Source organism: Pezoporus flaviventris, unplaced genomic scaffold (assembly GCF_033815535.1).
Source record: "Pezoporus flaviventris isolate CSIRO_AGI_PZ_B2104156 unplaced genomic scaffold, CSIRO_AGI_Pfla_v1 ptg000013l, whole genome shotgun sequence".
Classification (NCBI taxonomy): Eukaryota; Metazoa; Chordata; class Aves; order Psittaciformes; family Psittacidae; genus Pezoporus; species Pezoporus flaviventris.
This window is the reverse complement of record NW_026892561.1, coordinates 5,158,776-5,173,752: the sequence shown is the minus strand read 5'-3', so window position 1 is coordinate 5,173,752 and position 14,977 is coordinate 5,158,776. Positions and strand designations below refer to the sequence as shown.

At 39.7% G+C, this 14,977-nt stretch overlaps 1 protein-coding gene across 5 annotated transcripts in view; it reads right to left on the bottom strand.

Moving 5' to 3' along the window:
- The window catches only part of SPATA6 (spermatogenesis associated 6), a 47,045-nt gene extending 32,438 nt beyond the window's left edge, over positions 1 to 14,607 (bottom strand). For 4 of the 5 annotated variants that reach the window (XR_009743043.1, XR_009743044.1, XM_061451284.1 and 1 more), the window contains exons 1-5: positions 14,445 to 14,607; positions 8,482 to 8,619; positions 6,915 to 6,963; positions 5,953 to 5,994; positions 4,497 to 4,621 (exon numbers count right to left, since the gene is read on the bottom strand). Coding sequence is in view for 3 of the 5 variants with exons in the window: in XM_061451284.1 (XP_061307268.1) it covers positions 4,497 to 4,621; positions 5,953 to 5,994; positions 6,915 to 6,963; positions 8,482 to 8,619; positions 14,445 to 14,492 (402 nt within the window). In the remaining 2 variants the exon portion in view is untranslated. The remainder of the gene's footprint in view (positions 1 to 4,496; positions 4,622 to 5,952; positions 5,995 to 6,914; positions 6,964 to 8,481; positions 8,620 to 14,444) is intronic. The other variant, XM_061451285.1, reaches the window with a different exon arrangement.
- Positions 14,608 to 14,977: the final 370 nt, after the last annotated feature.

Below are 14,977 nucleotides of genomic sequence, written 5' to 3'. Positions count from 1 at the left end.
AGAAGAGAGACAATAATTGAACATCAAGCTCCAACTCAAGATAAAGGGTATCAAAGAGGTAAATGTCACCTAATGTAACAAACCATTCCTAATTTTCAGCCATTTCCTTTGTTAATTTCAGCCTTTAATAAAGATAATTAGAAAAGACAGAACAGCAATGGTAAATGTCAAGATGCTAACATTTGCATTTCTGACAATTCAATTACAGATGATTATATTGCTTTCGTACAACAATTAAGGTCTGACTTTTATTTCAACACATATCTTAGTCAAAAGCACTTTCAAAGATTTTTCATGCCATGCTATATAGCATCAATAAAAATTCCAGTCATGCTCTGGAAGTTTCATTAACTCTAACTTTGGAAACTTATTTATAAACAGCCTCAATTGTGCAATCTTTTTTGGTAAAAACATATTGAAAATTGGTCAGTTCCACTGCAAATTACCATCAATTTGTAACAGTATGATTAAGAATACTCTTTATTCTGTAACCATTAGATCAAAGTCTGATTTCTATGGATTGTCTCCCATGTTCTATAACCACGTTTCACTTTCGATTCCCTCTTACACATGTGGCTGGCAAGAGGCAGCTTACCAATTTAGAATCAGTGAGGTCCAACTGGACCTCCTGGACAAGCAGCACACTTGTACTAATGGCTAGCAGATTTATCTGTCTTTATGTGGCTAACAGTTTCTGTTCAACTCATCTTTTTTTACTGCAGCCACGTCTAGAAACATAATACCTCCAAGAGCTCTGTCTGCTGTGAAATTTATCTAGAATTGACCAACGTATACAAATGTACTGGGTGTAAATGGCAGAGATTATAACACACAAGTTGAGTGACATTAAAAAAGTCATAAAAGAACTAAAGGCCACATATGCTATAAAAAGTGGGGATCACCTATGTGCATCTTATACAGCTCTGCAGAAGCAAAGACAGAATCAATCATCCCTAGAACTTTCTCCCCTCTCTCCTTTCAACACAGAGAGAGTTTGCTGCTCTGAGGCATCTGTGTGCATCGGCATTTGTGCACATGAATGCACAAAATCACCAAGAAACAAAAAGGTGCTGGTCTGTTTGTGACTCTGCCCTCTGTTCTTAAGAATTAGCAGGAACTTCGTAAGTGAAGTCTACTGCTGAACCAAACTGTCCTCTACTACCAGACTGAACACACACTGATTTCCCACAAGGGAATATGATCTGACTCCAGGTTAGATTACAGAAATGAAATGACAAAAATACCACGAAAGCTCAGTCATAACAATTAACTGAGCCCAGGATTCAATCAAGTCAAGTTATGGCACATAACAGAGACTTTAAAGCTGACCGTCTTTAATCAACTAATTTTATTACAAATGAATTGTCAAATGCTATCAACAATTTAAAAAAGGACATATCAGAATTAGTAAGTCTTCTATAAAAAGCAACAACTGAGCACCTATTGCTCTTACAGAGACTGGAAATGGTTAAATGCTCCTACCTAAAATAAAGAAATAAATCACACAAAACTATGTCTTCTTCAAAGAAATGGTTTGTGGACAGCGGATACAGGATGGCACTGGCATAGACAGGCAAGGAGATGTCAAAAGTAACTTATAGGCCAAAAGCAATCAGAGAACTTCCATTTTCTGCAGTTCCCAAACTAGGGATTGCTGAAGGGTATTCAATACAGCATTATGAAAAGACTGCCATATAGCCCCAAAGATATCTGTAAATGAAAATCCAGCCAGAAGGTTTTTGGGATCTGTTCTTCTGCCTCTGGCTTAGTGGTGTCTACAGCCCTGATCAGGCTTGTCAATCCTTCTGTATCAGCCATTAAACAGAAGTGATAAGGATTTAATAATAATTTGCTCATAGAAAAAAAATTAAAGCTGGTTCATATTTAGAAGAACACAAGTTAGAAAACAAGTCTAATATGTGCTTTGATTGCCAGGAGAATAAGTACAAGTTTGTAGCACAAAAAGGTATATATGAATATAATAGAACACCTTGCATTGGTTTGCTAATGAAAGCATAGCTAAAAAGAAACTGCTTTAAGTAACATGGCAAATACTGCACGAGGGTGGGAATGGAGATAAGACCATCTGTAAGAAGTCATCAGCAGTCAAGGCTTAAACATATTCTGAAAGGCAAAGGTTGCAGAGAAATACAGAAGAGGCAGCAAAACCTCAGCTGGGCAACACTGGACCAGGAGAGATAACTCGAGGCATGTCCTGTATGTGTATTGTGTTTGTAAGCCTCGTAAGACATTTAGCCAGAGACATTATCAGACAAGTGCCAGATTTCTGGAGGAGTTCTGATCCTCTAAACTCGGGATTCCTTCCAACTGGCAGATTAGCAGTGTTAATCAGACACTGCTTGTCACTGCCTATCTGAACTCCACAACCGTAACCCTGCTGTTGCTACCTTTATTTTCTTTTAATAAAAGACAAATTTATTGGCAATCAAAGTGCTGCCGAGGCACAGCTGTCAGTCAAAAATACTCAACATCTCAGCTAGCTATAAATAACTTTTCATGAGGGAAGAACACGGCTTTGACTGGCATAGGAATAATGTGAGGGTTCTCATGACCTTGTTTAACACTTTTGCCTTTTGCTTAGCATTCACATTCAGTGCTTGGTGTGGACAGAGTTAGCAGGAGACACTTGCCAGTAAAGATTAAGGAACATTAGAAGATGGAGGCATTTGAGACTGCACTTCTACTGGAGGTAAAAATTCTTTCACAGCTATCCCATTTGGCAAGCAAGGAGAGGAACCACAAGTTCTTTTTGGGAGCATCCCTCCAATTCCATCTAACACAGATTCTTTATTATTCAGAAAACTGGGGTCAGTGTGCCAAATTCCTTTCTTAAACTGTTTCTGTGATGGAGATAGTATGGAGCAACAGCTGCTGCAATCCTCGTTCCAGGGCAGAGATGGATTTCATTTACACTGTTCCCAAGGACATGGAAGCACATTTCTGTCTTACATCTGTCTTACACTTCTTAAAGCTACTACAGTGTCATCATTCAGCTACACATCCAAATGACTCTGATCACATATTCTAGAGCTCACAAATTACAGCACCTTCTCTTTATTAGAAAGTACCTAATTTTTGTATTCAAGACCTCAGTCCAACAAACTTCTTTATTGGTTCTGCTTCTGCAAAGATTCCTCGTATTGCATTTACAAAAAATCTGAAACCATTTTGCTAATACCATCTCATATATTACTGCCTCTCTATCTGTGCTTTTCCAATATTAGGAAAGTACCTATTCTACAAGTAATATGAAAGCAATACAGTCCCATCCCCTCTCTTGAGACACCAGTAACACGCATAGGATAAGCCATATCAAAGAATGCTACGGTCAAAACCCAATTTTGCTATTTTTGCAGGGACAGTTTAAGCTGCTGCAGAACCATACATTTTGTATCACAAAATCATGGCTTTAATTCATTTAAATGTAACACAGCATTAGACAACAAATTAGCACTTCTAATTGCAAGTGACTGGGCAATTTCCAAGTTGCCCTTGTAGGGGAAAGATTATACCAGCTAAAAGGTACCAATGACCTTTAGTCATAATTTTCCTCCAGACATGAGTTTTCAATCCAATCACAATGGACAGGGTAAGTAAGCCCCTATTTTCCCAATTCAAATCTCCTGCCAATCCACCAGTAAAACCTAATGAAAATAGGATAAAACAAGCCACAAAACACACCTCCCACATCATCACCTTCAAAGTGCCTTCCTGAGTTATTCCACCAACGCCCAAGATTCAACAGTCAAACTCTATGAAAGGGCAGTGTGATATGAATTCATTTTCATTTACTACGTACTTGAGCTGTTCTCTCCAGAAAATTAACATTAATTCATTGCACTCATTCTGCCAATTAGTTGTCATTTATCACAGTTTTTTTGAAACTGTAGAAAAGGCAAGTCACTAAACTAGTGTGAATGGCCCAAACTTAAGAAACAGGCTTTGGAACTGAAAAATAACCATGCAGCACTAAGCTAAATTTCAGTTCCTTACTGTTTTCATGGTAACGTTGCACCTCAGAGAAGCCCACAAGTCAGATGACATAGCACTATATATTTGTGCTGTCATTGTCTTAAACAGTACCAGAAATGGTCCAAAAAAAAATCCTACAAAGGCAGACTGAGGAGGAGGGTTACATGGTTTTAGTGTTGAGAACTGTGAAGTTGGTGTGGTATTTCCCTCTTCTCTTGCACCCCTTCCACTCCCAACTGCATCATGGATTAAATTGTATGGAAGCCATATCATGATGCCACACTGCAAACCAAGTGGAAACTAACTTTTTCTCATTGAATAATTTCTTGAAGCATTTTGAAAAGGGATTATACCTTCATCAAAGTTCAACTGTGAATTTGTACATTCAACACCTGAAATGGCAAAATCTGTCAGAAGTAATCACTTTTCATTTGAAGTAGTTCAAGGGGCTTCTTCAGTGGAACACACTGTATCATAAATACAATCCACAGATATTCACTCACTGTAAAAGATGAGGACCTCTTCATTAAAATCTCACGATCAAAACCATGGTGCCCATGGGTAAGCTTAGGGTCAGGAAACAGGAAATCTCTTGTATTTTCTTCATATGTAGCTAGAACATTTCCTACTAAAAAGAAAAATATGTACCTTAATTGGAAAATAGACAAAGTGACATAGTACAGACACCATGCACAAGACCATACTGAAACTCAGCAAGTTTTGTTCTCTACAAATTAACAGCAAGGCTCTAAAACTCATATCACACTGGGAAATAACCTTATCAAGTTAAATCAGCAGCAGTGTGCAGAATCTACTCTGAAAGTATGATTCATAATTACTGGAAAAAATTAAATAAGATTGTCTTAACTGTTCTGTAAGAGAAGTCTTCTATAGGCAATTCTTAAGTAGTTTTCCCCTTTTTTTCACTTCCATGCCACAGAAGAAATCAGTATTCTTTTTTTTATGGCAGCAAATCCCTTATCAAAAGCTGCATCATTCCATATTACAGAATAGTAGTAATAGCGGGCATAGTAATAAGAAAGAAATGCAAGCAACATCAAAATAATTATTCCAAGATTTTGTCACTATCCTGGTTTACTACTTCTCTTAAAAAACTATTTTCTTTAGGGGAAAACCTTGAACTTATAGTACAAAAAAAATTAAAAACTGTGCTATTGCAGTCATCTTATCAGCTTATGTTGGGCTGACCCCTGAAATTTAACTCCTTACGAAAGATCTTTTACCCTCCCACAACAAAAATCTGTGTTTAGTACATTTCTTCACGTAAAGAGCCTGGTGAGTCACCCAAGAGAAGAAACTGCTTCCTTGAAAGTACTAAGGACAGGAGACAGCGAGCGCTTTTAATACCAGTTTCCAAATGAGTCCTCTTTAAAACTTGACTTTATTTCCAATAAAATGCAGATTTACATTATTCATGGGAACACTTGAATTTCATTAAAATGGATTTTTATAATCACACAAACCAATAACAGAAGTATGACAAATCGCTATTTATTATCTTCATATATCCCAAGAGACCTGTAATACTTATAGTGAGGATAAGAGTTTTCCCAATGGTCACCATTAAAATGGAAGTAAAAAAAAGTGTCATTCTGAGAACAAGATTATGCACTCTGAAATTTCATAGACAGCCACTTTGCAAGTGAATTGTGATGCAGTTAATTAGTGTGCACTGGATGAGTTCAGTTTATTTTCCATTTTTAAAATATTATCACTTTCCTAAGCTTGAGTATGGTACATTTCAATATTCAGTTATTATTCTCTTTCAAGAATGAGATCCTCTTGATCTATTAACATTTTATATTCAGAGGACTATTTGTTGAAGAGCCTTCTATGTTGTTTGCATCTTGGAAGAAGTGATTGTGCTGTAATGGGGCAATGTCCTCATGGAAATTCACCTACTAAACTGCATAATTTATGAAGAGACTGATACAATACCTGGAGGAACAAGCTGTATTAGTTCAAGTAGTGTTGTGTCAACTAGAAAGGGAAAAAGTTTTTTCATGAGTTAAAAAATACAAAATGGAAAGTAATTCTCCCAGTCAAACCCCAAGAAAACTGGCTCACTGATTTAAGCTCCACAGCACTGTACATAGCTGAACTACCTCCACTACACCAACAATAAGAGGAAATTAAGAACAGTTTGCATAATACCACAGATGAACACAATGGCATTAGCAGTGTACAAATGACAACTCTAAATTTGACTTAGAACTTGGTAAGTCCTATCTGCTGCCAAGTTTGTCCTTCCTTTTGAAGATGAAGCAAACTTTGCTGCCTTTTCATAGAACTCCCAATATGAAGGAGCATATTTGTGGAGTCTGAGTTCAGTGTTGTCTCATTACAATTCATTACGCTCCACATGTGGCAAGAGATAATTTTCTCAGGAAGCAAAATGAGCAATTTTACAAAAAACAAAGGTTTATGCTTATTTGAAAATTAATAATAATAAAGATCAGATACAGGAATCTGTTATCTATCTGGATAACCCGCTGGATTTTCCATTAATTATGACTTTTTACCCTTTTCCTGTTCTAAAGCATGTAGCACACATTTCTTGAGGCATTTTGTTAGATAACAGTATTTTGGGTAAGTCACTAGTATTCAAAGACAGCAAAAAAACTCTACCTGCACTGGCCAGGAATCTTCTGTTCTGAAAACCCACTAATGTTACCATTCTACTTACTTAGTACATGATATATTACATTGGTAACCCACTAATGTTACCATTCTACTTACTTAGTACATGATATATTACATTGGTTACCCACTAGCTTTTCAGAGAACAGGCTCCTGACAGAAAAATTATCACATACTTTAATCCCCAAAAAAGTCTTTGGGGCCTATAAATGCATGACATTAATGCATACAACATAGTAAAGATAAAAAGCAGAACCTACGTTCCAGTAACTCCACAAGGTCTCCAGGATCAACTATATCAGCAAATGTCTGGAAAAGAAATTAAGTAATAATGCACCAAAGTAATCAGATAGACCTCTAGGGAAAAAGAAGTTAAAAAAAAAACCTCTAAAAGACAATATTCTCCCTTGCCAAGATGGTTGCCAAGAGTCCTATCCCCACTGGTAAAAGAAAGGAAACTGAAATTATCATTTGGCACATGATCAAATTCATTGAAAGCTAGCAGCTCTTGTCATATGCTTTCTAGCCATTCAGGGTTAGCTCTCCATATTTTAATTAGGAGGTATTGTGAAGAGCTGAACACATAGAGAGAAGTATTGTCTGAGAAAATTTTGAAAGAGAAATTGCTGAATGTACTAGAATTCTGATAGATGAAAAATATGTTCATTAATATATTTACACCTTGAGCTTTATTTCCATGGAAGTGACTATTCATGTACAGAGTACTGTTCAGTGCTTTTTAAGCTGAATCCCATGTGAAATAGGTGGCAAGGAATAAGAGAGGATGATGCACTGGATATTCAGTAGGTAACAGATTTTCCTCTAATTCAGTACAAAAGTCTCAGCAGAGTGGTGCAGATCACTTTCAAGGTACCAGCCACTAAAAAACACAAAGTACTGGTGCTGCACAAGTATCTAGACCTGAGCAATAGCTATTTGTCAGAAGGCAGATATTCTCAGCTTGCTTGTTCACCTCTTTTGTAAGCAGATGGATCCTGGTGTCCTCCCCTAAATTAAACTGAAAACAGTATTCAGTACATCTCCCTTAAGCAGTTTGTGGTATGTTTGCCTTTAAAGAACTATGGTCTTTTCTACACTTCAGTAGCTGGTGAAATTATCATTGTTTGTATCTTACCCACATCACCAGAGCACCACTGATGTTTACTCAGTCTGGTTTTCAAAGTGCTGGGGGATGCTTAAAGGAAAAGAACTAGAAAGGGCAAAGTATTATTATTCATAGGTGGTCCAGAAGCCAGATCATATCTGCAAGATACTGTGTTTCATTATCCCTGTGGTACTAATAATGAAGCTAGCAGGGACTCAGAATAAGTAATAAACAACTATAAATTAGAAGGCCAGAGTACCAACCTGGGAATTCTGGTGACAAACCATGAGAAAAGTATCTCAAAGGGAGAAAGATGTCACCAAAAAGGCCCGAGCTACTATTCTGTCTTTCTACTAAATTAAATTAACTTTCCTGTATTGTGTAGCCTTTGTTCTTCAACTTGCCATAATTTTTAAAACAACATTCAGTTCCTTCCAAGCCAGGAGAACAGGCACTGAGAAAGGACAGTTCACAGAAGAATGAACAAACATCTAAAAAGTCTCAACATACATTATAATCTCTAGCATGCAAAAATCTTGAGTAAAACATGTGGATAATATACACACACACCTCCTGTGTGCTGAAAAAAAGCAGGCATTATAATACTGTGTGTGACTCCTATCCTCAGTGTGACTGCTTGTGCCCAGCGGTTTTGCAGTGAGTTTCTGTGGAGTTTGGGATAGGTTTTACCTGGCTCGTACTAGCTATTGACACTATCTTACCTTCTCAAATACTAGTTTTTCTTGAAAGAAGAGTGGAAACGCTGCCGGGACACATTGAGTTTTTTTGTGCTGCCCAAATACAGAGACACTGAGATAAAGTTCCTCTTTGTCTTTCAGCAGTACTCCGGGACAAGTTATCTGTAAGAGTAACACATTCATTAAACAACCTGAACTTCAGAAGTAATGGCTGTTTCCAAGACAAAAATGAAATGGTCAAGTCCGAAATGGTTGATTTCCAAGAGTCAGATTATAACAGACTAGAGTGAAAAAAAATCCTTTCTGAAGCAATTCTGTTTTTACAGAAAAATGACTAGGAAAAACGATCACCATTTTAAAATAATCAGGACCAAATTCTTCTCATTGTAAGTAAACATACTCCAATCTTCAACCACAAGCGAAACCCGGCATCTCAATCTCAGGTTAATACGTTTAAGGCATAGACTAACTATACCAGAGTTAACCATCAAGGGTCACATGAGGTTCTATATGGAGTCATGTTGAATAAGGTCTATGTGAGGCCAAGACACAAAGAACCTTTCAAATTTTAGTCTAGCTACAGAGAGAATGACACTGGTAAATGTACATATTTAGACATTTGTACTCTGTCCAGTCACCAAAAAAGGCAAGTCTGTTTGCAAACATTTTATTAACTTTGTCTTCTAATGAGTAAATAAGAAAAACCAACTGTTCTGTTACTGTAGTGATAGGACAAGGGGTAATGGGTTAAAACTTAAATAGGGTAAGTTTAGATTGGATATAAGGAAGAAGTTCTTTACTGTGAGGGTGGTGAGGCACTGGAATTGGTTGCACAGGGAAGCTGCGAATGCTCCATCCCTGGCGGTGTTCAAGGCCAGGTTGGACAAAGCCTTGGGTGACAGAGTTTAGTGTGAGGTGTCCCTGCCCATGGCAGGGGTGTTGGAACTAGATGATCTTAAGGTCCTTTCCAACCCTAACTATTCCATGATTCTATCAGACACTTACTTAGCACACAAAGTTTCACCTGAGAAGTTTGGCCACCATGCAGGGTATTCAAGGCAGGGAAGGGTCCTCATTAGGCTCCCTGATACTGCCACTTAACTTTCCCTGGACAATTCTTATTCTTTAAGCAAGAAGAAGTTGGTGTGTTTTCAAAGCTCTGATGAACATTAGATCTTCTTTCTTGAGTTTTCACTGCAAGGATGTACAGAACTTACTGTAAAACTATCTACTGTTTTCTTCCCAGCCATGTGATTTTATTCTATTAGCCAGCCAGAGAACTGTCACCTTTCAGTTCAGTTCTACTATTCACTTTTTATCGCAATACAATAAATATGAGGTTATCTCTTCCAACATAAGGTTGCTGGTGAAAGTGCTCAGACTTTCAATTGCCAGGTAGAAAGACAAAGGAGGAGAGTGACAGGAATGAAAATAAATTCTTTGCTTACAGTTTCCTACTCCCAAATGAATGTTTTACTTGAGAAATCCTAACCAGATTTAAAAGAAAACTGTATAAATAGCAGAAGAACAGCCTCAGGTGAAAGAAATAAGAGAAATCAATGTGTGATGGATTATTATAGATACAGTGTAAGAAAAAAAAAAAAGTGCTTCTACTCATAAAAATCCGAGGAGGAAAAAAAAAAGGGTTTCCACTCTATGTAAATGAGGGCTTCGAATCTGCAAAAGAACTGCCAGAGTAATAGATATCCCAGTTGAAACAGACTGTCAAGCATGAAACAGCTTGTATGACACTCATGCAGTTGCAAGCGTGAATAGCAGAGAGTGAAAGAGACAGATTTCATTCATAGAAAGCAAGATCCTCCAAACTACATACTACATGTCATGTTAGCTTAGTTCTTGCTTTTCATCTTGACACTTCTGTAGAATTGACTATCATTTTTAGCTGGGGTTTCGTGCCTTTCACCTTAGAGAATGCAACCAATATCTGCCTATTTATTGAAATGAAAGGTTTGAAGACATCAGAGAGGACAAAACTGCAAATAACAGGTGCCATTTATTCTGGCTATCCTGCAAAAGAAGAATAATCCTTACAAATTGTCATATGGGGCAAGATAAAACATGTGGAAACTTGTGCTTTTACTACCTTTGAGATAAACTGCACAATTTGCTGCCTTGGCTGGAACAACAGATCTACATGTTCATGTGACTTTAAAACAGCTCCAAAAAACGAATGACACATGTATTCCTGCAGTTCATGAAATCTATTTTGTAATATGTGATGCATGGAGCTTCACAACACTTAGGAGATAAATTGAAGCTCTTATCTGAGTGCAAACTGTTCAGGCGGGGACCATTTTAAAAACTGCCATAGTATTATCTATGGATTAGCTAAGGAAGAGGGATATCAATGCTGCAATTAACTGATCTTACTACTAGCCAGGAGGTCTATGATGAATGCCTAGGACAGCATTACTCTGGACTTCCCTGCAGCAGTTTCCAGGAGGATGGAAAACGTGTACTAGCCTTATTGTTGGGACATCACAAATAGCCATAAAGAAATCACTGAATTCACAGAAAGCTCCACCTGAACAGGAGGAAGAAATTTACTGTGAGGGTGACTCAGCAATGGGAATATGTTGCCCAGAGAGGGTGAGGAGTCTCCTTCCCTAGAGATATTCAAGAGCCATCCAGAGACAATCCTGAGTAGTGTGCGCTAGGTGACCCTTCTAGCCTCAACCATTTTGTGATCTCATGGAAAGGAACAGAATTCTACTGATCCACAACTCCCTATGGCATCCATTTGTCACATGCAGTTCTAAAACTGTAGCTGCCTATGTAACCAATGACAAAGGCAGGCCTGGAAAAATACCTTTAATTGTCCATTACCATCAAAACAAAGAGCTCCCTGTGAAGGGCCATGGCCAGTATTAACTTCTGCTGAGTGCAAGCTTCCAGAAAGAATAGCATTTTGGACTTAGAGTTGCAAAAATAATCTTCTCCATGTGAAGATATTTTAGTCTCCTTACCTGACAGTAATCCACAATGCTATTAATTCACCTCAGTGCTTAAGCTTTACCTACCTTCCCTGCTGCATTTGTGAATTCTCCATGTAGCAATGACATGAAGAATAATGTGAATTTCATTCTGTTCCTACATGAGCAATCTAAATGCCAGCAGCAGAGGAGGGCACCAAAATTAGTCTCAAAAAAAACAAATAACAATGAAATCTCAGTCTGAGCAATCATGAATTATTCAACTTTAATTAATGCCAGGGTAAACCAAATAAGGCCTTTAACTGAAGTTTTCCATTTTAGAAGAGCAGCCTTTCAGAAATGAAGAAAACTAGCAGTAAGATAAACCAAACAGCTGCTGGACTCAAGTTGGAAAAGATCTTGGAATTTCAGTAAGTTAAAAGGAGCAAAATCCATCTGTATCCTAAAGCAAGGGAAAACCAAAGAGGACAGAACATCTGACACAAGTGGACAGGTTTCAAAGAGGGTTAAGAAATATGCAGAATGTTGTAAAAGAATAGGAAAGGTAATCATAAATTTGGACAAGACTTTAGTCACAAATAAAGTAAACAAGGAGAAAGCAATGGAAGTAGCATAAACAACCGAGATGTGAAAACTAACAAACCTATGTCCCAGAAACAACTGAATCATTTACCCTGGTTTTAATAATACTTAACACAGGAGCAAAAAACCAAACAACTTAAAGAATGAAATGGTGGCAACAGAAGTTACCCAATATGCCATAGGCCTGGACCAAGCAGCCACAAGGAGGCTGAATCATATTCAACCTAAGCTCTGAAAGCATGTAATTTTTCTGGTGGAGTCTATACAAAAATAAAGCCTATGTTATGAAAACAAGGATAGCACCATCTGTTGAAAAATAACAAACGCAAGGACCACGTGAGGCAGAAAAAGACATCTGAAAAAACCCAACCCCATCAACCAGAATACTTAAATATATAAAAGAATAAAGATGTGGCAGAAAACATGACTAGAAAAAAGCCCAGCAGTGCATTTCATAAAAATAGATCAATCAAGCAAAACCTGACAGCTTCTTGAAAAACCTGTTTTCTGGACAAAGGATATCATATGGTGCCACACAAGAAAATTTTACTTATGATGCAGAAGATGGGAGTTAGTATGAAAGTCCTAAGGTGCTACAGAACTGCCCAAAGGACAGCATCACAGAATCACAGAATGGTCTGGGTCGGAATGGACCTTAAAGATCATCTGGTTCCAACCCCCTGCCATGGGCAGGGACACCTTCCACATCAATTACGTGCAAATCTGGCAGGCATCAATCTGAGGGTTACTATTAAAAATGTTGCTCTGTATATGCTGGGATTCATGCCTTTCAATATTTTTAATGACCCTGACACAAAAAGTCAGAGTATTCTCATGACATTTTCCAATTAAAATTCAGAAATCACCAAAGGTCAACAAAATGTTACAGAAAAACCTGTTTTGTGGGACCACAGTGACAGGCATGAGATGTACTTACTGTGTATCAACAACAGGTTTTGTTTTCACTGTGGGGGAACTAACCTTCAAACGGGCTGAGGGAAAGATGTGTGTGTTAACAAAGAAATGACAGCATAACAGCAGCTCAGCTGTGAGGAGACTATCAGATTAAGACATACAGAATGAATGTTGGACTTTTTTCCCGGATATAACCTAAAGCAACAGTGAGACCCCATCTGGAATGCTGAATTCAATTCTGATCCTGATCAATGCAGTTTTAAAGAGGAAGAGTGGCACCCATCCCTAAGATGATCAGAAGACTGCTGAGTCAATCACATAAAACACTACCAAAAGAACCAGGTCTTTCTAGCTAACAAAGATTGCTTGTGAAATGACAGAACTGCTGTCCAAAAATATATCAAGAAAGTAAACACCAAGGAAGGAAGAAAATTATTTAAGTGAAAGATCAGTGTTGATATTTGCATAAGAGTAGGGTGTCAACTAACCAGAAGGAAATTCAGGCTTTCAAACCATCACAGGAGTGAAATGCCAAATTGGCTCTGTAGCTTTCCAGGAATCAAGTGGGCCTCTGCATTATGAACACTAACTGCTGGGACAGCAAAACAACACCATTAGAGTGATACCCTCACAGTCTATGTGTAGAAATTCACAGCGCTGTTTCAGAGCAGCCACACAAGTTTGGGAACAAAGGTGGCTCAGCAATCAGGGTCCATTTCCCAGTAGATACTTTCTGGACGTGCACTTAAATGTTTTGGATGGCACCTTGGGTTTTCCTTTCAGCAGCAAGTATTCTGGCAGCTCTTACCCTATGAGGAGGCCAAACCTCTGGGTTACAGCAACCAGGGTGTATGAAGCCAACAACTCCAGAGTGACAGTGCACTGATTACTCCAGTTGCTCCTTAAAAGTTATCAGGAAAATGATAGTTGTATTTATTCCTATGTTGTATATAAGCAAAAAACTTTGCAAAGTGCACAGGGAACGGTCCTAACGTGATTAATGGGAAAACTTTCCACTTTCACACCTACTGACCTCACAATCTCCTTCAGGCACTTCATAGCTGCCCAGTACCATATCCTGCACTCACAGGGACCTCACCACTCACAGAGATGCATATGCCATGTGTAAGATGCTGTTTCGTGGGATTTCTTTTACTTTGTTCGGTTCAGGAGTGCTCTTCCCACACCGTACAGCTCCCCAGGAATCAGTGTCTCTTAAAAAAGGCCTTTAACACGGGGAAGTGAGGACGGTGAAGGCGCACGGCTGGTGCTAACATCACCGGGGAGCCTGAGGACCGGCTGCCGGGGGATGCACACACAAAAGAGCACAAGTTGCCCAGCAGCCAGCCGGAGCTCAGCTACAAAGCCCAGACCGGTCTTCCAGCAGCACCACCGGGCAGGCGGAACAGGCGGCGGCAGAGAGAGGTGAAGCGGCGCTGGAAGCGGCACCGGAAGGACAAACCGCGGCTTCTCGTCCAGCCTGCGGGCCGCCGAACCCCGGCTGAGCACGGCGGGTCCCACGAACCGGGCACTCACCGAGCGGACGTCCAGCTGCAGGACGCAGAGCAGCGCCTTCCGCGGCATGGGCGGCGGGGCCCGCGGGGTCCCGGCCCGCTCCGGCTCGCCCGCGCCGCGGGGCCGACGCCGTCGTCACGGCAACCGCAGCACTTCCGGCGCCTACCCCACCCTCCGGCGCCGCTCCCGCCTTCCCACAATGCCCTGCGCGGCCGCGCCTGTCCTTCCCACAGTGCCCCGCGGTAATGGCCGCGGCCATGTTGCGATGTGTGTGGTGATTTTGGCCTTCCCACCCTCGCTCTGCTCGCCGCGGAGCTCTTTGCCTTTGTACGCACAGTATGCGCTGGTTCTTACAGAACAGCAGTTCTGGGACTTCCCTCAGGGCCGCTGGGGTGCTGCTGGGGTGTATGGGAAGCAGAGTAATTACCAACCCCTCAGCGTCGGGAGGGACAGTCACACTCATGGGTGCTGAGTCAGGGATGGATTGCTGGTGCAAAAGCTGAAGTGGGCAGCGAATCAGGCCACACCTGAGCAGTGGTATTGTGGGGCATGCA